Source organism: Sinocyclocheilus anshuiensis, unplaced genomic scaffold (assembly GCF_001515605.1).
Source record: "Sinocyclocheilus anshuiensis isolate Anshui unplaced genomic scaffold, SAMN03320099.WGS_v1.1 scaffold1172, whole genome shotgun sequence".
NCBI lineage: Eukaryota > Metazoa > Chordata > Actinopteri > Cypriniformes > Cyprinidae > Sinocyclocheilus > Sinocyclocheilus anshuiensis.
The window spans coordinates 71,345-93,229 of NW_015552679.1; the positions used below are offsets into that span (position 1 = coordinate 71,345).

At 34.7% G+C, this 21,885-nt stretch overlaps 1 protein-coding gene across 1 annotated transcript in view; it reads left to right on the plus strand.

Annotated features, from left to right (window-relative positions):
- Nucleotides 1-1,398: 1,398 nt before the first annotated feature.
- The window catches only part of LOC107667584 (histone deacetylase 9-B-like), a 34,219-nt gene continuing 13,732 nt past the window's right edge, over nt 1,399-21,885 (plus strand). Inside the window, exons 1-7 of the mRNA XM_016459291.1 lie at nt 1,399-1,733; nt 8,402-8,616; nt 10,239-10,407; nt 11,506-11,626; nt 11,757-11,878; nt 19,798-19,929; nt 20,158-20,264. Coding sequence (XP_016314777.1) covers nt 1,643-1,733; nt 8,402-8,616; nt 10,239-10,407; nt 11,506-11,626; nt 11,757-11,878; nt 19,798-19,929; nt 20,158-20,264 — 957 coding nt within the window. The 5' untranslated portion in view covers nt 1,399-1,642. The remainder of the gene's footprint in view (nt 1,734-8,401; nt 8,617-10,238; nt 10,408-11,505; nt 11,627-11,756; nt 11,879-19,797; nt 19,930-20,157; nt 20,265-21,885) is intronic.

Sequence of the window (21,885 nt, forward strand, 5' to 3'; positions counted from 1 at the left end):
TTAAAAGTAGAGATTTAAGCATATTTTAAGACCCAATGTTATATATTAAAATAATATTTAAAAATATATATATTTTATTTTTGTCTTGTAGTTTATTTTATTATTGTGATTGAAATTTAAATCAAAATTCAGTACAGTTGTCTCTATAATTGCAGCAATGTGAATTCTCATTCTCATTGTAATTTATTTTAATATGACTAAAATTAAATGAAATAAATGTTAAAATTATATAAATAAATAAATATTTATGCAAGTATACTTTGTGTTTTGCATCGTGACATTATTGTGACAGTTAACCACATTTCTCCACAATTTATCATTTTCATTAGTGCATCGTGAAAAACTTTGATATAGTGCTTCGATAATAAAGTACATTAGGGTACATGTTTTACCAAATGTAATTAATTTTGATTTTTTATTAAATTACAATAATAAAATAAATTACAACACAAAAAGTCAAATTACATTCATATTTTTCATTTTAAAATTCATTTAATTTGAGTAATTTTACAATTATGACAATAATATTTTTCTTGTTGAAGTAAATTAAAATGCTATTTTTAGAATTAAAATTTTAAATATTTTCATTTTAGAAATAATCTAATTTGAGTAATTGTACAATAATGACAATAATTACAAAAAAATAATTTTTTTCTTGTTGAAGTAAATGAAAATGCTATTACATTAATATTTTTCATTTTTGAGCAAGTTTACTAAACTACAATAAGAATGAGAATTTTCACCTCTGCGGTATAAAAAACTTTGATATTACAATTTTTTATAGTACAGTACAATTATAAAGTAAAAAATAATTTGAACTGAATTTAATTTATTTTTATAAAAATAAATTACAATACAAAAAGTCAAATTACATGAATAGTTTTCATTTTAAAATCAATCTAATTTAATTTGAGCAATTTTGCAATAATGACAATAATTTCAATAATGAGATTTAATAATGATTTCCTTGTTAAAGTAAATAAAATGCTAAAAGATAATAATATTTCTCATGTAACAGCAATAAGAAAGTTTTTTTTTTGTTCCACAGTCATGAGAATTTAATAGGTGTGCTTAACTGTCATGAAAATAATATCACAATGCCTTTCAGCCTTCATTTTCTTTACCTAAAAACCAACTTTCATATTTCTTTCCTCTGGGTTTGTGGTGAATCTCGAGCTGGTCATTTGTTCGTGCGATTCACCCATGCAGAGATAAATGAAAGGAGAAAGACAGAGCGCAGGGAAGAGATGAAGGCAGACAGCTGTGTTTTTGTGTTGCTATTTTGAGTGTCTGGCCGCTGCTCTACTCCCCTGGTCTGGCCCGGCCTATTTCTGTCCTGGGCTGGTCCTGCTGCTATTCTTGGCACCTGAGAGAGAGCGAGAGAGAGAGAGAGAAAGACAGAGCGCAGTTAGGAAGAGTAACAGAGAGAGAAAGCGTGAGAGCGCTGCTTCAGTTTCCTGTGCAGAGGCTGAGAAGCAGTAACAGAGTTGAGCTCCTCACCTGTGACGTCTCCTCGCTCATCTACCTGATGAAACCCAGCAGGGACGACTAGAAGAACTCACAGAAGAAGCACAAAGAGGCTTGGAAATCCCCGAAGGACTCCGCACAGGAGCAGAGGCCGCTGAGAGCGCGTGGAGACGTTATGCTGCAGACCATTTATGAATCTGACTCCAGCATCAGTGCAGAGTGGAGGAGGAGACGCCTGGACTCTCACAGCACAGACATCGCTACAGGTACAACACTCGCAACAATCTATCAGACGCTCCTCTCAGAATTCCAGTGATGGAATTCCGTCTGATACAATGTTGCAATGTTTAACAAATGAGTTGTTGTTGATGTTCAATCGAGGTACTTTGTCAGAAGCAAGTCTCCATTTGCTCTCATTGCGGTCTACACACATTGTCTCATTTTCCAGTACAAATATCAAAACATTCTTAAATCAAGATATATTAACGGGAGAAGCAAAATGACATAAGATATAAAGTCTTGTTTTCTGAAAAATCGATCAAAATTAAGTCAATTTACGCTTACAAATGCAAATGGGTAAGAAAAATAAGACCAATTTTTCCTTTGAATTAAGTTTATTTTTCTTAACTCAAGTGGCAGATTTTTTTCTTCTTGTTTTAAGTTTAAACTAACTTCATTTTGTTATGTTTACAGACCATTTTTTATATAAATATATATTTAAATATGTTTATTTTTGCTAAGGAATTTTAGGAGAAACGACTGAGACAAAGCTAATTTGTAACTGAAACTAATTTTTTAATTCTAAATATTAATGTAATTTAATGTATGCAATTCAGTAAAAAACATTTTGTACTTTATAATTTGTTATACATATATGAATGTGTGTCTGTGTGTGTAGTAATGCAAATTCTAATTGTTGTGATTTCTGTAAGTAAGAGTGTAAGAGAAACAACTGAGACATTAAGGAGATCTCCTTCTGGGCAGGTGTCATGTGAGGAAGAGCTCAGAAGTCGTTATATAAGTAAATTCTAAATATTAATGTAATTTAATGTATGCAATTCAGTAAAAAACATTTTGTACTTTATAATTTAAGTTATACATATATGAATGTGTGTCTGTGTGTGTAGTAATGCAAATTCTAATTGTTGTGATTTCTGTAAGTAAGAGTGTAAGAGAAACAACTGAGACATTAAGGAGATCTCCTTCTGGGCAGGTGTCATGTGAGGAAGAGCTCAGAAGTCGTTATATAAGTGAATATAAGTGCTATAAAAAGAATGTGGAGCAGCTAACATCATTTGATGAGAAACTTCAGTTATAAAGTACAAAATGTTGTATTCAATTTCATTTAGTACAATAATAATAATAATTGTTTTTGTACAAAATAAAAATAAAATAATAAATTAGATTAATATTTAACATTTTTTAATTAATTTATTGAATTAATTTAAATGACCAGTAATGAGAATGAGAAATTTGATTATTGCAATGTGAAAAACTTTGATATATTGCAGTATAGAAAATAAAAATACATTAATATTTATGATTTATGATTAAAATCAATTTTATTTGTATCATTTACAAATCAGCCTTGTCTCAGTTTCTTCTAAAATTCCCTAGGAGGAAAAAAAAAAAAGACAGATAGTTGTTATGTACAGTATAAGAGAACATAAAGTGAGATTATGAGAGCAACTCAGATAATTTGCTCTTGGGAGTTGTTGATGAGAAATGTTTGAGTTCATTTGGAGGTCTCTGCTGTATTTGTGATGTGAGTTATGGGGAATTTCACATCAGAGTGTGTGTGGATGATTCAACAGCTCTCAACCAGGTCAAATCTATATCCAGACATCACTGAGAGCTTCATGTTTGTTTCATTGTTTGATTTTTTACAAAGGCAAGTGACTCGCTTCACTGAATCAAAGCAGGTTTCCATCAGACGCTCACCTGTTCATCAGGCCTGTTTCAGGCTTTATTCAAATCCAGCTGTAGGTTTCTGATCTCAGATCAGTAGTATCCTCATAAATCTTGATTCATTTAATGAAGCTGGACTCAAACAAACTCCCTTTTGCTTTTAGCAACTAATGTTAGCTTACTTATTGAATACTCTGAAGTATATACTGCATACTAACTTAAAAACAAGTATTGTAGTATGAATTGTGCAGTGATAAACATTTGAATCAGTAGCTTGCTAAATTGTCACATTACCTCAATAATTTGTGAATTTTATTAAAAGAGTGCCAGTTATGTTGTATTTTTTTAAGCAAAACCATCTTAACTTTTGGTGTGCATGTTAAAAATGAGTCAAGCAGGAGATATTAATAGGTTGGCGTTACTTCTGGTTCATTCATCACACTGGAAATGAAAGGTCAAGTTGAGCACATTGCATTGTGGCATACTACCTCAAGCAAAGTGCTTTGTTGTATACTAAGTTTTTGCAAATGTATTCAGTCATTTAGTTGTTCTGTGAATAACAACATTTGCATACATGCTGCAGAAATGCACTGCGAAAATAATTTTCTTACAAATAAATGTATCTTGTTTTAAGAATTTTAGGTACTTGTAAAGGAAAACAAGAAAAAAATACTTTCTGCAGTGTAGTAAGAGTAAGACGCTAGTATGCTTCTAAAATGATCTATTGATTACTGAGTCCGGCAGCTTGTCAGTGACAGATTTCACTCACTGAGTTTTGAACAGTGCAGTGATGCGATCTGGACTCTGCTTTTAGCATGCGTTATCTGTGAGGTGTTGTTTCCTTCAGAAGTTCCTCCAACTGTGTGTCTGTGTCCCATTTAGCATATATTTCTACTATGCACTAAATGTTTGTACTTTTTTTTCTACAACTGAAAAAGTCTAAAGTGATTTTGATCTTCTGTAATGCATGGGATTGTGTGTAATAGCAGCCCAAAAAGCATATAAAGTACAAACAGTTGGATCTAGGCATTTTTAGCATACTATTTTCATGTAAAGTGATTTGGAATGCACAAATTATAATCTTGCATACTATTTAGGATGGATAGTATGCAAACTGGGACACAACTAATTAATTAACCACAATAAACTACTGTTCAGTAAGATTTATTTACTTTGAAAAAAGTATCTTCTGCCCACCAAGGCTGCATTTATGTTGATCAAAAATACAGTAAAAATTGTGAAATGTTATTACAATTTCAAATAACTGTTTTCTATGTGAATATCTGTTAAAATGCAATTTATTCCTGTGATGCAAATCTAAATGTTCAGCATCAGTGTCACATGATCCTTCAGAAATCATTCTAATATGCTGATTTGCTGCTTGAGAAACAGTTCTGATTATTATCAGTGTTGAAAACGAATATTTTTGTGTAAAACGTGACACATTTCATTTGTCAGGATTCTTTGAGGAGTAGAAAGTTCAAAAGAACTGCATTTATATGAAATAGAAATCTTTTGTAACATTACAAATGTCTTTACCGTCACTTTAAACGAATAAAAGCATTCGTTTTGAATGCTAAACTTCTGAATGGTAGTGTACTGTCAAGTCTAATCAGGGCTTAGCAGGTGGATGCGTGTTTACTTCATACTTGATTTGTCATTTCTAAGAAACATCTTTTGACAAGTGTGTTGTGTTCAGGTGTGTTTGTGCGCGGCGTCCCACTTTAGGAATGGCGTGAGAGGGCAGTTATTTGCCCCTCTGTGCCTCTGCGCTCCGTTACTGCCCGCGGCTGCATGTTGAACGTTCTGGCCTCTTGACTTCAAGCTCGACTATTCTTAGCCACCGTATTTTGGGCTTAAGGCATTAGGATGCTAAGATTAGCCCCGGTTATCATTCCGTCTGAGTTAACTCCTCACATAACTACATACCGGAAGGCTTTATTTATAATGCACACTCTTTTCTCTGTTTTTTTAATAACAGCAGGAGAAAAAAAAACCATGAGATGTTTTCGAACTGAAGATTTTAAAAGTCAGAGAGTTGCGTTTCATGCACGTCTCGGCTCTTTTATTGCATTCAGAGTGCATGCTGCAGTATTTTTGGTGTCGACTGACACCTTTGGCCAGTGTTGTGGTTCTGTTTTGGTGGTCTGTGCTTTTTGCGGCCTGTGTATTCTGGGCCGGGGGCCCGATGGAGTCTCTGTGGCGAGAGATGGTTTCACAATGCCACGGTTTTTATTTCAACGCCTGAACGTGGACGTGATGCTGATATTCTGAGTCAAATGCTGCAACTGTCGCCTCTTACATAGTTAGCCTCATAACCTACCATCAAAGAATAACTGTGTGCGACCAGACGAAGGTTTTATTGCAGCGAGGATTTTCTTTCATAACTCAGGAGACTTCATGGAGAGCTTGGTTAGGTTTTAATAAAGAATCAACTTTATCAACCAGATTTTTGAGGAAGAATAAAAATAAACTCAAGAGAGAGAATTATTGACATACTGTAAGAGTATAGGGATAAAGTATGAAATTTATGAGTTCGTATTGAGATTTCAGCCTTGTCAAATCTGAGCACATCGAGATCTCTTTTGTATGGAAGCCCAATTCCCGCCACATAAGAAAAAAAAATCAGGATTTGGTAAATCATAATTATTAAAATGGCATAATTATGACATAAAAATAATGAGATGTTTTGAAAGTTAGTTTTATCTTATTTTGTTTATCTCATATTTGATCACTTTTTATCTCATAAGTCATAATTATGAGATAAAAAGTTAAAATTATGACATAAGTCATATTTATGAGACAAAGTCACAATTATGACATACTAAGTCTTAATTATGAGATAAAAAGTCAAAATTATGAGATAAAGTCAAAATTATGACATTAGGTCACAATTATGAGATAAAAAGTCAAAAATATGATATATTAGGTCTTAATTATGAGAGACAAAGTAGAAATTTCGACATACTAAGTTATAAATATGAGATAAAAAGTCAAAATTATGACATACATAGTCTTAGTTATGAGATACAAAGTTGAAATTATGACTACTAAGAAGTCATAAATATGAGATAAAAAGTCAAAACTATGATATACTAAGTCACATTATGATAAAAAGTAAAAATGATGATGTACTAAGTCATGATTATGACTTTTTATCAATTTTGGTCAATCTCCACTTTAAGTCATAATTTAGACTTATTTTCTCATAATCAATAATACTTTCTCACTTTGTTCCCATAATGTTATGTCATAATTTCAACTTTTGAGATGACTGGGGTCTTTTCATCATGAGAAACATCTTAGAAACAATTGAGAAACTGATACTGATACTAAAAGAGATCAAATATATCCCATTGTTTTTCATTTCATTCTTATGGCGTAGTTTGTGGGCCTGATAAAGAACACATGAGGAAAGCAGTACATGCACTAATAGTTTTATTAGCGAGGAGTTTGTTTCGGGCAGCAGATTAAGGGCATGTTTACGAGTGAGTTTTTACAGCATAGCTTTTTTAAGGCACGAGGCCAGATCGTTCTCTCTCTAAACACACACACATACTACACACATACACGCCAAACGCCTTTCCTTTTCTCATCGTTTCGTTCACATGAGTAAAAATACATTAAGTGCAGCTCAAATGTGACAGTCACATGCTGTCTCGCTTTAGATTGAGCTCAAATAAGATTTGGGCCTCGAACAGGAGGTTGTTGAAATACCTCCATGTTTATGCTCAAGGCATTTGAAATAGACCCCATAAAAAGACCCTCCCTGTGTAGATTATGCCTGTAATTGCCCTTGGGTTTATTTAAAGACCTAAAGAAGGGTTTCATTTGTCGTTTTCATGCAGCCAACACTGCAATCCTTTCTTTCTGACACAATCAGCTTGCAATCTGTATGAGCATTAAACTGGGGGGATTATTTTGTCCAAAATGATCTCAGATAAAGGCAAAGGAAATGTGAAGCAATCTTTACAAGCTCACTTTTGTCAGAATGTGTCAGAACACAATTCATAATGCAATGCAAGTTTGTGTATATTATTGTACACTGTCTCAGTTTCAGGTCGACAGCTGTCATGGTGGAGCAATAGTTCAAAGAGAATCTTGATGAGCAATTTAGTTAAAGTTAGTTAAACTGTTGACATGTTTGTATCTAATTACCAGAAGGTTGTGGGAGATGCTAGTTCAGATCCGTCTTGAGAAGCTAATTTAAACAGCGAGTAGCCTGGGAAGCTACAGTTTCAAACTAGTTTTAAAGTATTAATCTACAGTCAAAAATACTGTTTAAGGGGGCAACAGTACACTACTGTTCAAAAGTTAGGGATTTGTAAAAATGTTTCTATTTCTTTTGAAAGAAATTGAAGCTTTTATTAAGCAACGATGCATTAAATTGATCCAAAGTGTCAGTAAAGACATTTATAATGTAGCAAAAGATTTCCATTTCAAATAAACGCTGTTCTTTTGAACTTTGTTCATCAAAAAATCCTGAAAAATAACATGTATCACGGGTTCCACAAAAAAATATTCGGTTTTCAACATTGATAATAATCAGAAATGTTTCTTGAGCAGCAAATCAGCATATTAGAGTGATTTCTGAAGATCACGTGACACTGAAGACTGGAGTAATGATGCTGAAAATTCAGCTGCGCATCACAGAAATAAATTACATTTTATAATATATTCATATAGAAAACAGTTATTTTAAATCACAATAATATTTAACAATATTACTGATTTTACTGTATTTTTGATCAAATAAATACAGCCATGGTGAGTAAAAGAGTCATCTTTCAAAAACATCAAATAATCTTACCGACCACAAACTTTCAAAGGGTAGTGCAAGTTATTTTTTTTGCAATATGTGGCAGGATTTATGTAAAGTCAAACAAATCAGAGAATCTGTTCTTGATCTGAACAAACAAGTTGACTAAAATGAATCAAAAGTGTGACTTGAAAAGCTACTCTATTTTGAAAACAATCTAATCTCAAACGTGGCTTAATTCCATTCAATCTGGTCTTTCTCTCTCAGATTCAGAGGTGTTGTCTGCGGTGGGCAGCACGTCTGGGGTCAGCATGCTGGACAGGGACCGTGATTCAGACGAATGGGAGAAGCAGTTACAGCGCGAGCTGCTTCTGATCCAGAGACAGCAGCAGATCCAGAAACAGCTGCTCATCTCCGAGTTCCAGAAACAGCATCAGAACCTGCTGAGACAACATCAGGCCCAGCTCGAGGAGCACATCAAGGTACAAGCCTTCATTCACGTGACCCCAGACGGAAGAACATCTACATATACATGCAAATGCAGCACAGTCTGCAAATAAACATTCATTATGCGATTATCATACTGTTTAGAAACTATTACATAAACTGTGACACTAATGAGCAAAATCACCAACCCTGACTGTCAAAATCAAATCAAGACGCTGTTCGTGTCAGATATTTGTAGACCGGATGAAGCTGATGAAGGTCAGTGTGGTTTAAGGTCACTTGACTGACCTGCAGGAAACGATTTGGTTTAGTCTGAGCTGCTCAGTCAACGATTACTGTGGTTAATCTCATTACTTCAGTGAGTGTGAATGAGTGAGTACGTGCAAAATAGAGAAATTATAATTTGTGTAGGATTTCCTTTGAAACAATTTTCACCTAGAAACCGCTAGTAAATTTCACAAATTATTACAAAGAAATGGCAAGTAACACGCTGAATTAAATGTGAAATTGTGAAGCGGTCATCACAAAATAAAGTAAATCACAAAAAATCAAAGCAATTGTCATCTGCGCTTAAATGCTGCAGTATTTCTCTCCAGTCTTTCAAATCATTTTCAGTGACTTATAAAGGATTAGTTTACCCCAAAATGTACATTTTCTGAAGTGCCCTCACTCTCAGGCCATCCAAAATGTAGATGAGTTTGTTTCTTCATCAGATTTGGAGAAATGTAGCACTGCATCACTTGCTCAGCAACGGATGCTCTGCAGTGAATGGGTGCCGTCAGAATGAGAGTCCAAACAGCTGATAAAAACATCACAATAATCCACAAGTAATCCACACCCCTCCAGTCCATCAGTTAAAGCCAAAAGCTGCGTGTTTATAAGAAACAAATCCATCATTAAGGCGCTTTAACTTTAACTGTTGCTTCTGGCTAAAATATGAGTCCATAATCCATAATAACACTTCCTCCAGTGAAAAAGTATATCTCCTGTTGTTTCTGACATCAAAATCCACCTACATTTTTGTTTAGAGCTGCTTTGGCTTGTAAACGGTGCTTGATCTGTGCAGATTTCTCTCCTGATTCAGATGAGATTTCACTGGAGGAAGCGTTATTATGGGTTATGGACTCATATTTTAGCCTTAATGATGGATTTGTTTCTTACAAACACATAGCTTTTGGCTTTAACTGATGGACTGGAGTGGTGTGGATTATTGTGATGTTTTTATCAGATGTTTGGACTCTCATTCTGACGGCACCCATTCACTGCAGAGCATCCATTGCTGAGACACTGATGGAATGCTACATTTCTCCAAATCTGATGAAGAAACAAATATCTTCTTGAATACACATCTTGTTTGAACAAACAAATCTACATCTTGGACGACCTGAGGGTGAGCACATTTCAGCAAACTTTCATTTCTGGGTGAACTATTCGTTTAATCTATATCGTTTTTTAAATGCCACTTGCTGTCAAATTTTGTTATTCGATACGTGACATTTATACATAAAGTGTGCTTTAAATGCCCAAATCCTTCTTGGTGCCACTGTATATCACCATTCCATCGGTCAGAGGCCACTTTGATCTCTAAATAGCAACATCAGCCAGGGTTTTTCCCCCCCTCAACTGTATGTTTCTGATGACCTTCTCTCTGTTCCAGCTCCAGCAGGCTCTGTTAACTCTCCGGCAGCAGCAGGAGGTGTTCGCTGAGGAGCGTCGGCTGGTGGCTGAGGAGGAGAGAGAGGAGGTGCAGGAGGACGAGAAGGAGCTTCACAGGAGGGAGACACAGAAACACCAGCACCACAGGAGGAAGGAGAGATCTAAAGAGAGTGAGAATACAACCGATTCCTGACACGAGGCCTCAGTCATTTCAAGTTTAGCATTTTCATAATTCCCCAAACCGGTCCTATAGTGTTATACCTGGTAATCATGATATACATGTATACGTTTAGAAAAATAATGATAAACTTGTATTTTTATGTCCGGAAACATTTCATATATGACTTAATCCTGTAAATTGATTAATTCACCACTAGGTGACGCTGTCTCTACTTTCTGAGCTGCACATGTAACTTGAGAAGAGTGAAAATATCAAAATCAAAATGCATTGAATTCAAAATGTATTGCTTTTAAGTTATATTAACTTTTTCAGACAATGAGATAGCATACAGCAAATTAGATATTTTAAATTACTAGATTACAAAGAAGCATTATTAGGTTTTAAAACAAATACACTATACATAAATAAGAACAAATAGTAAAATGTATGAAATATTTAATTTTATATTTAATATTTAAATATAAAATTATATTTAAGACAATAATTATGAATTATATTTAAATATTTAAGATATAATTAGGTATTAAATTTAAATAAAATTATATTTAGATATTAAAATATGCAATTATATACAAATATGCTGGAGATAATGTCATTGAGATAGCATACAGGGGGTTTAAAAAAATTAAATACAAAAACATGAATGAATATAAAAATATGTGAAATAAATATTTAATTTTTTACTTAATATTTAAATATAAAACTATAATTAACTATTATATTTAAATAATAATAATAAATTATATTTAAATAAAATTATATTTTGTCATAAAGATAGCATACAGAAAATGTAATTTTACATTAATAGATTGCAAGGAAAATTATTAGGGTTAAAAAAAAACGAACAAATATGAACAAATAGATTGAAAATATATGAAATAATTGTTTAACTTTATATTTAATATTTAAATTGTATATTTAAATATATATATATAGATATTAAATACATACATTTTAGTACAGTTCCATTCCATTAATTATTTATTTCCATTACATATTAACTCTGTGAAAGAATCACATATAGGCTTATAGCTGATACTTTAATCTGTCATAAAGTCTAACTCGGTTTCTAACTTGTTTTCTGCAGGTGCAATGGCGAGCACTGAAGTTCGTCAGAAGCTGCACGACTTTCTGATGAGTAAATCAGCTAAAGACCCGTCAGCGTCCGGCACCGGTTACCCTCTCAACCGCTCCAAACTGTGGTACAGGTACATGCACCTCCATTCAAGAGCATTATCCTGCATTTTAGACTTCTTTTCCATGTGAATGTTTAATCAAATAATAGGATTTGAGCAAATCAACAGTATTAACAGTGTGAGGTGGTGTCATCTCTCACAGCTCCGCCCACCCGGGTCCTGCAGAGCAGAGCTCGCCTCCTCTAGGAGAGACTCCGCCCACCTTCAAATACCCTCTGACCTCCGGCCTGGACTACAGAGAGGACTTCCCTCTCAGGAAGACTGGTAGGTCAGAGTTCAGAGGTCACGCCTCACGCCGATCCTTACAAAATCACTCTAATCTGAGACATCTTCAGGTTTGGGTCTTTGAGCCCTCTCAGGAAGACTGGTAGGTCAGAGTTCAGAGGTCACGCCGTCCTATGATCCTTACAAAATCACTCTAATCTGAGACATCTTCAGGTTTGGGTCTTTGAGAAGGGCAGGGGGATGATGGGAAGGATGTGTGGTTCTTCAGTCTGAATATATAGAGAGGTCTTACACTGTAAACTATGTGTTTTGCATATTATTGCTTATGGCTCAGTTTGATTAGTCCAGACTGAATTGCTCTGTTTCAAAAGCTAGTGAGCTACCTTGCTGTTTACTTCCTGCATGTAGGGCGTTTGCCTAATGCAAAATTAATTTTCTTACCCAGTGTTTTTTTCCAGTACAAATATAAAAAAATTCTTAAATCGACATACATTTACTTGAGCAGCAAAATTATATTACATATTAAGTCTTGTTTTCTATAAATAAATTAAAAAATATGATTTTTTTTTTTTTTGCGTAAAAAATAAAATAAAAAAATCTGCAAATAAGGTCAGAAAAAAAAACGTAAAAGATTTTTCTAACCCCATTGGCAGATTTTTTTTCTCATAAACTCGTAAAATTTTGATGAATATTACATAAAAAATATTTATATCTAAATATCTAATATCTTACATCTAAGATAAAAATATCTTTCATTTTGCTTGCGTTTGTACTGGAAAACAAGACAAAAATACTAAATGAGGAAACCTTTTTTGCAGTTTGTACACACATTTTTGTCTTGTTTTCCAGTACAAATATCTACATGTTCTTAAATCAAGATACAATTACAAAAACACAATTGTTTTTCTTAACCTAATGGCAGATATTTTTCTTGTTTTAAGAGTAAACTTAATTAATTTTGATACATTTGTCTGAAAATAAGACTTAATGCTAATGTATTTGTAATAAATAATACAGTCTTTTTGCTTGTGTCTTGATTTTTATACTGGATTAAAAAAGATTAATAAATAAGAAAATACATTTTTGCATTTTGTACACACATTTTTTGTCTTGTTTTCCAGTACAAATATATAAACATTCTTAAATTAAGATACATTTACTTGAGATGCAAAATTAAGTAAATATTAAGTCTTTTTTTTCCTTAAATCATATTTAGTGTTATTAATTAATTGATATTAATATCAAAATTATGTGAGTTTAGGCTTAATAAAACAAGAACAAATATATGCCAGTGCGGCCAGAAAAATAAACTTAATTCAGAAGGAAACATGATTCGTTTTCTGACCACACTGACAGATATTTTTCTTGTTTTAAGCTTAAACTCACTTCATTTTGATACTTTTTTTTTTCAGAAAACAAGACCTATCTCAAGTCATTTTCCTTCTCAAGTAACTTTATCTTAATTTTAGAATGTCTAGGCATTTGTAATGGATAACAAGACAACCATACTCTGTAAGAAAGTAATTTTTGTAGTGTAAACATTGGGTCAATAGTCCATTTTGAATTATATTAAACTATTGTTCATTCATTTTTTTTAGTATTTCATAAAATATGTTTTTAATCAATAATTCTTATTGGATATTTTCAGTTTGTTTGACCAAAAGACGGTATCTTGAAAGGCGGCATAATTCTGATGCTGTCTACATAGGGTGCTCACTAGGTTTTGGAACAGAGCCCAGTGACCTGCAGCCATGGCGATATGAGCTGATGTGTGTTCCTGCCGCTCGTGCAGAATATAACAGCATTACACGAGTGTCACGGGGGCCCGGTGGAGGTGACACTGCCTAAATGTTTGCAGATGAATCTGGACGATATTTAATCGCCGAGGTCAGGAGTCAACTGAGCATGTCACTGAGCGCAGTGGCCTGTGGGCACAGCTAAATGGGGCCGGTGAGTGACCCTGTTTAGCTTTCGGGTCAGCGCGGTGAGAATGACCACGCTTGTGCCCACTGAACACCCCGGGCCGGCCGGCGCAGAGGTTTGCAAACAATTAGCCAGTGGAGGGGTGCAGAGATGGACCGGTCCGGCTCTCTGGCCCCTAATCAGAGCGCAGAGGTTAACAGGAAGTAGGTGGCTTTGGGTCGCATGGGGACGAATCACCTCAGAGGAGCGTTCAGGATGGTCATTGTGAGCATTTGACCTTTGACCCCGTGTCTTTGGGATTGTTTTGCATGTTTTAATTGTCTTAAATGTCTGAGCGTTTAGTGACGGTAATGTTCAATAGTTTGGAGTTGGTATGACTTTATAATGTTTTTGAACATTATGCTCATCTAAGCTGCTGCAGTTATTTAATCAAAACTACAGTTTAAGTTATTTTTTTGATTGTAATAAATAGCTTACACTACCATTCAAAAGTTTGGGGTTGGTAAGATTTTTTTAATGTTTTCGAAAGAAGTCTCTTCTGCTCACCAAGGCTGCATTTATTTGATCAAAATACAGTAAAAACGGTAATGTTGTGAAATATTATTACAGTTTAAAATAACCGATTTCTATGGAAGCTTGTTAATTGCAACTTTTTATCTCACAAAAACAACACAAGATATGAAGATTTCTGAGTTTATATCTTGCAATTCTGACCTTTTCCTCAGAATTGTGCAATTACCTTTTTTATTTTTTTTTATTACATTTAAAAAAAAAATTGAATGGGCTTCTCTAGATTTCTATTGTGATATGTAATTGATTTCTGTGATGCGCAGCTTGATTTTCAGCATCATTCCTCCAGTCTTCAGTGTCACATGATCTTCAGAAATCATTCTAATATGCTGATTTGCTGCTCAAGAAACATTTCTGATTATTATCAATGTTGAAAACAGTCGTGGTGCTTCACTTTTTTGTGGAAACTGTGATACATTTTACTTTTCAGGATTCTTTGATGCATAGAAAGTTCAAAAGAACAGCATTTACTTGAAATAGAAATCTTTTGTAACATTTTAGAATGTCTTTACTGTCACTTTTGATCAATTTAATGCATCCTTGCTGAATAAAAGCATTAATTTCTTTCAAAAAAGAAAAGTATCTTTCTGACCTCAAACTTTTGAAAGCTAGTCTACATAGTGATAGTATAAAAGTGACTTTGCAAACACCACAAAAAAAGTACATCTGAAAGCATGCTTGTTTTTCCAGGAACTCATATTTGAGTCAACATGATCAGATATTTTCTGCATATTTCGGCATCTCGTTGCGAGGCTGATTTCGAGATGAGTTTGCAGAGGAAAGTGATACGCCTGACTCGATGATAAGACTGAAACCCCTTTCAAAGGAAATGTAAAAATAGACCTGGTTTTCATCCAGGCACTGTTTTCACGGAATTTCCAGCAAGGCCAAAAAACCGGGAGGCTCAGCGGGCCGGAATACCGCAAACCTACGGGGAGATTTTTCCTGAACACAGGGCTCTGCGTGCGCCTCGGGCCGCACCTGGGATGTCTTTTCAGCCCCTCTCAATAACTCAGGTAACAGCTTTTAAAAAGAGGCCCATCCGGTACACTGGGGCGGGGGTACAAAAATACAAAAACAACAGGAACGACGCAAAGACTGGAAAAAAATGAGAAGAAAAACAACCTGCTTTTTTGTCAATGGAATAATTTGTCTACGCTGACAAGACGGTCTGCAGGGCCACTTCCTGCGGCTCCGGTTTCAGACCGTAGATCAGAACGAGCAAAGACAGAGCAGAGGAGGCCAATTAAAACACAAAACACCTCTCTGTGCCTGAAGGGAATGCTTTTTTACGAGTGCAATCATTCCCACAGTTTCGTACCTTAAGTTTCAGGATGTTTAAGCACTGCTCGCAAAACATGGAAAAACAATGTTTTTTATGTATAAATTGAAATATCAAACACCATGTATGTAGACTTCTGGGTTGCCAGGTCTGCGTAACAAAACCAGCCCAATTGCTACTCAGAACTAGCCCAATCCCATTCTAGGAGAAATTGGTTACTAAAATTGCATTCCAAGGGGATCCTCCTTGATCAAAATTGTGTTCACAGCGACAACATGCTTCGCTTCAACCCATGGAAAAAACAAAACAAAACAAAAAACAGCATCAACAGTATAAAAGTAGCCCAATTCTGAAAAACCACACACTTGGCAAAACTGTTCTGAGGCCTCATTCCCAGTAGATTCCCGCTCAGAATAGGGGTGGCGGGTGATCATGAAGGTAGCGTTTGTTCTTTGCCCCGGTCAGGACCTTCACGGCAGAATGATTGACAGGTGTGAAGGGGGGCGGGACGCTGAGTGCTGGTGATGTGCAGGCGACAGGTCTGTTTGTGTAAGGAAAGAGAACAGCAGGAGAGACACTCCAATACTGCTAGTGCAAGCATCACTGTTACTTAAAACGAAACCTTAATGCTAAGTATTGTTGAGCGTGTGCATCAGTATTCAGAGTTTGTGCTCTAGGCATGAACAATGAAAACAGGTGAAAAATCCCACATTGATTAAATATATATATATCTTCAGATATATTTTAAATATATTTTAAAATATACAAAAAAGGCCAATATATATCACAAATATAAATGCTAAAATATATACTTTTGATAAATGTATTTATATTTTTTTAGAGATTTTTAAAAAATGTGAAAATATTTAATTGTCCAAAATTTCTTTTAAACAAATATATTTTGCATTCACCCAAAATGTATTTTTAAGATTGGAATATATTTTGGCATTAAATTAAATATATATATATATTTATTTTTTGTTGTGCCATATATATGGGAAAGAGGTAACTGAGCCTAGACACTAGACACACCAGTAAGCATCCACCTAGCAACCACCCAGAATACCCTAGCAACCACACAGCAATGCAGTAAAAACTATTTAGAACACCTTAGCAGCTGCATAGCAACGCCCTCGCAACCATCTAGAACAACACAGTAACCTCACAGCATCATGCTGTAAACCATGCAGAACACCTTAGCAACTGCATAGAAACCACACAGAACATTGTAGCATCCACCCTGAAATGTGCTAAAAACTACTCAAGAACACCTTAGCAACTCCATAGCAACACCCTGGCAACCATCAAGAACACCATAGTAACTTTATAGCAACATGTAAAACTTTCACAACACTTTAGCAACTACCCAGGAATGTGCTAAAAAAAAAAAAAAACTACTCAAGAATGCCACATAGCAACACTCTGGCAACCATTCTACATCAAGGCCGTAAGTTAAACACTCAAATTTGTATGAAACATTAAATAAATATATTTTTACTACAGTGAAATTGTTAACTAACTAAGTGAATTAGACACTTCTGTCTTCTAAAATAAATTATAAATTAAAAACTCGGTCTGATGCAGATCCCATATTGATCTGATTTTACTGTAGGAAAATTACTGCTGGTAACCCCAATCTTTCAGTCTGACAGCACTTCAGAGGAGCTGAAGCTGTAAGTTACCTCAGATAAGAAGCATATGGTTATGTCGGCGTTGTGTAGGCCTACATATGGAACCGGTCAGCAGCAGCTAAAAAAAGCCTGGCAGGTGCACGAGAGATTTCGGTGGACGGAGCCGCCGTGTACCTCCGTCCCACAGGTGTTTGTTTAAAGAAGTTTGCAGAAATTGCCCTTTAATGACGTTACCCAACGTAAACATGCCGACCGCTCTGCGTATTTTCCCTACGCATTAAAAACGTGTAAATCCTTCCCGCTAATTGCTGGGCAAATATTTTTGTGGTATTTTTCAAATAGCTCTTATTCATCATGTGTCAGAGAGACTCAATTACAGTATTTCACCATTGCTGTAATCTCGTCCAAGTGCTCCTGAAACTCAAAGCATCCTTTTCATTACGATCGGCCTTTTTTGTCAGCCGTCTTCAGTTTTATTAATCTACTATGTGGGGTTCTTTAATCACTTGTAACATTTTTTCTGGCTTAACAGCCAAAAAACTGCATGTTGGGTTTTTCCCAAACGAGCCTGAAGGGTTGCAGTGGTGGTAAAAACTTTGGAAACATAAAACTTCCTTATCCTTGAACTATATGCATGATTGTGAAGTCAAACACATTCGAAAGGATTCACATTCAAGTTTTTGTTTTATTATAAATGCAATAATATGTAATATCAGTTTTATTTAATTTTTATTATTTTGCTATACATTTTATTTTAAAGTTATCTTTTAGGGTAGGATTTTATTTTTTAATTATTCATAAACTTTCTTTTGTCAACAGGTACCCATCTTTTAGGGGTAGGAATGGATGCAGTCATTTTATTTTATTATAATATTTTATTTCATGATTTTGTTATTTTTATAGATTATTTTATTGTATATTATTATAAATACAAGTATATTACTTGTTATTTTTAATTAATTTTGTTTATTTTATTTTTCAATTAATTTTTTTTTTATTATTATATATACAATTATTACATTTCAAAGTTTTATTTTGTTATAGTTTATCTTATTTTATTTTAAAGTTATCTTTTTTTTAATAAATGCAATTATATTTCAAATTTATTTTAGTTTTGAAATACATTTTTATTTTATTTTATTTTAAATACAATTACATTTAATTCCAATTTTATTTATAAAATTATTCATATTTTTTTTTACCACTTTAGTATATTCTCATTAATCAGTCTTGGCAGTGAAGTGTGTGTGTGTGTGTGTGTGTGTGTTTATTTTCATACTCCTCATCTCCTTTCATCTCTGCTCTCAGCCCACAGTGTGTTGCAATCACGTTGGGCTCCTGATGTGTGTATGTTTGATGCCCACTCAGCGGTCAGACCGGCGGTAGGTGGCGTCAATCGGGCGGCTGGCTTTCCTTTCCAGCCGGAGTAAAATCCAGGGAATTTTGGGACTTCACAGGTCACAGTGGGACAAAAAAAAAAGAGGATTTCCCCTTATTTAAAGCCAACTCTCTCTCTCTTTCGCTCTTGCTCTCTCTGTCGGTGCCGATATCTCAGTGTTGGTTTAAACACGGCTACCGTCGAGGTTTGTGGTTGGCAGGCTGGCAGGTCCTGGACTCCTACAGCCAGTGGAGACGGTTTTTAATGTCCTCCAGATGAACGGTGGAATTGATCTTCCACTTCTTACCTCATTACAGCTGCTAGATATCCCAGAATTCCTCAGTGCGGCTGAACTGCAGCCACACATTCACTCAGCAGGTTCTGTGAGCTGCCTGTTAGAACACTTTTATGAGTGTATATGTGTGCTGAGGACTCTATTTTTATTATTTAATTTTTTCATTATTTTCAAAATGTTAGATTTTCTATCTATATTTGAGAAGACATAAACAAGGAAAATAGTAGAAAATGTGTATCAAGATTTTAGAGTAATTTTGAATTGTCTTTTTGTTTTGATCAATGTCTAGAAAGCAGTTTTATTTTATTTTATTTTATTTTAGTTGTTATTTTATTCCATTTTTGTCTTGTTTTCCAGTTCAAATATCTAAACATTCCTAAATCAAGATACATTTTGAGAATCAAAATGACTTAAGATATTAAGTCTCATTTACTTAAAAAAATGAATTAAAATTAAGTGAATTTGTACTTTAAAAAAATTTTCTTTGAATTAAGTTTATTTTTCTTACCCCATTGGAAGCATAAATTAATTTAATTTCAATGAGCTTTTACAGAAAACAAGACTTAATATGTAATATGTCTTGTTTTAGGAATGTTTATGTATTTGAACTGGAAAACAAGACAAAAACACTGAGTGAGAAAATCATTTTTTGCAGTGTGTAATGATGATTTATACATTATAAACAGCAAATGAGATGTACACAAAATTACTGAAATGAAGTGACCCTGAATTAAAATGTTACTGTTGTAAAAATTTATAAATAAATAGTTTATTGTCCACTGAGAACAGTATAAATAGATGTTAGAACTAAATGATAATCCTAAAATAGCTAAATATCAGATAATTAATCAAAATAATCAGTTTTGTCTCTCCTCTCAGCGTCTGAGCCCAATCTGAAGGTGCGGTCCAGACTCAAGCAGAAGGTTTCTGAGAGACGAAGCGGACCGATACGCCGCAGAGACGGCAGCATCCTCGTTACGCCGCTGAAAAAACGAACTCTCGAACTAACAGGTGAGCAAACGACCATCTTCCTGAAACACAGATAAACAGCCCTTATATCAGAAAACACAGATCTGCAGCAAACTACTGTATGTGAAGAGATAAAATCTTAGCTAATCAAATCATATTTGATGTTTGATACACAGACCAATGAGCTTTAACTGTGGGTGGAGTTCACAGTCAGTATTAGAGCTGACCGCTGTAGTCTCTTTAAGCACTTCCTGTTCTCCTCCCCTGTAGATTCTTCAGCCAATGAGAGCCCTGCAGATTCTGGACCGAGCTCACCCATTGGCTTGTGCAACAATGAGAACGGCGCGTCATACCGGTCCAGCACCACTCAAATCGAGGTACCAAATATGCTCATCTCTCTTCTACATTTAAACAATTTAAGGGCTCCATATATATGTATTTTATTTTTTTATAATTGTCAGCAAGAAATTCTAATCACTTAAAATAGAATAAAATTTAGTTTGATCACTAATTTATATACAGTATTTTAATAAGTAAAGGTCAGAATAAGTACATTGTTTTGTTTTTACATGAGCAATATCACACCAGTTGCAGTGCGACATGGCTGTATATCGGCACGGCTGTGATTCGGCCGTATGCACGAGGCCGCAGGTAATCACGGTGTGCTGATATACAGCCATAATGCAATGCTACTTGTGTGATATTGCGTTTATACAATAGTTTGATGCCACGAGAGTGTAAATACATAAGAAATAACAATGGAGTGTCTTTAAAAACCCTCTTTTGTGCAGAACTACTTCCTTCCGCCACGGATTTAAATCTCAGTTTGACAGTTTAACAGCTGAGCTCAAGATCGTTACTAATTCGCGAACGTTACTTTAGAACTTTAGTAACGAAGGAACGTTGAGTTGCTTCATTAAAAGTTTATTGTATTACTGCGTTAAAAGCTCATTGTATTATGTCGAGTCGAGTACTATGAGAGAGAGACTGACTGAGCGAGTGTGATTACCTGCATCTGATACAGCATTCATTTTTCAGCTCAATCTCATATTCAGAATAAAACATTAGTTTGAATGTCCGCTGAGGAAAGCGATATCTTTGTCGTACTGTCCTTTCATCTGTCAAGGTTGATTTCCGATGACAGCGCTGCTCACTGCAGTTTTAACTGCATCTTACAAGCTGTTGTTGAAAGTAAGCACTTCCTTGTTCACCACCCTGTTTCAGTCTCTTTCAATAAAAAAGTCTTTACTGCGGACTCACTCAGAAAAATCACCTGTCACCATCTAATGGTGGAACAATGTAACTAAAATCACCATCACGAACACACGCACAGTTTCCCAGTACTAAATACTACTATTAAATGCTATTATTTATATACAATATTTTTTTTTTATAATACTTTTTCATAAACAACATCAACAACAGCCATCATAACAGTTGCTAGACAATTCAGTCAAAAGTACAAAGGCAGCGCTCTGATATACAGCATTGAAGTTTCATAAAATATAACGTTAAGAGATTTTGCCCTCAGCCAAAACTATTTGCTCTGGAACAAATAATAGATTAATGAGTCCAAAGACTGCCCGTGAGATTTACCCAAAACTAATTATATCTCATGTTTAACCACAATAGAGACATCAGAGCCAGTGGCAAATTCCAGAAGATCTGGCCGAGGTGAGGCTGCTCTCGCAGGGTTCATGAGCGCTGAACGCCGCTGACGCCCTGGAGCTCACATCTCGAAAACATCGAAGCAAATTTTCAAATAGACGTTATCTTTATTAACAAACTGTATATTTGAAGTCTAAACAAGCACATTCTCACCTAAAAAAATCTTAAATCTACATTCCATGACACAAAAACAGTATTTTTATTAAATTATAGTGGATTTGGGCGTCCGCCATGATTCTCACTGTGAGAAATACCGCAAGCGGAGTGATACAAATGGTGAAACGGTTGGAGTTCTGTTATCACTAGAATATCGCACTCCTGGAAAAGGCT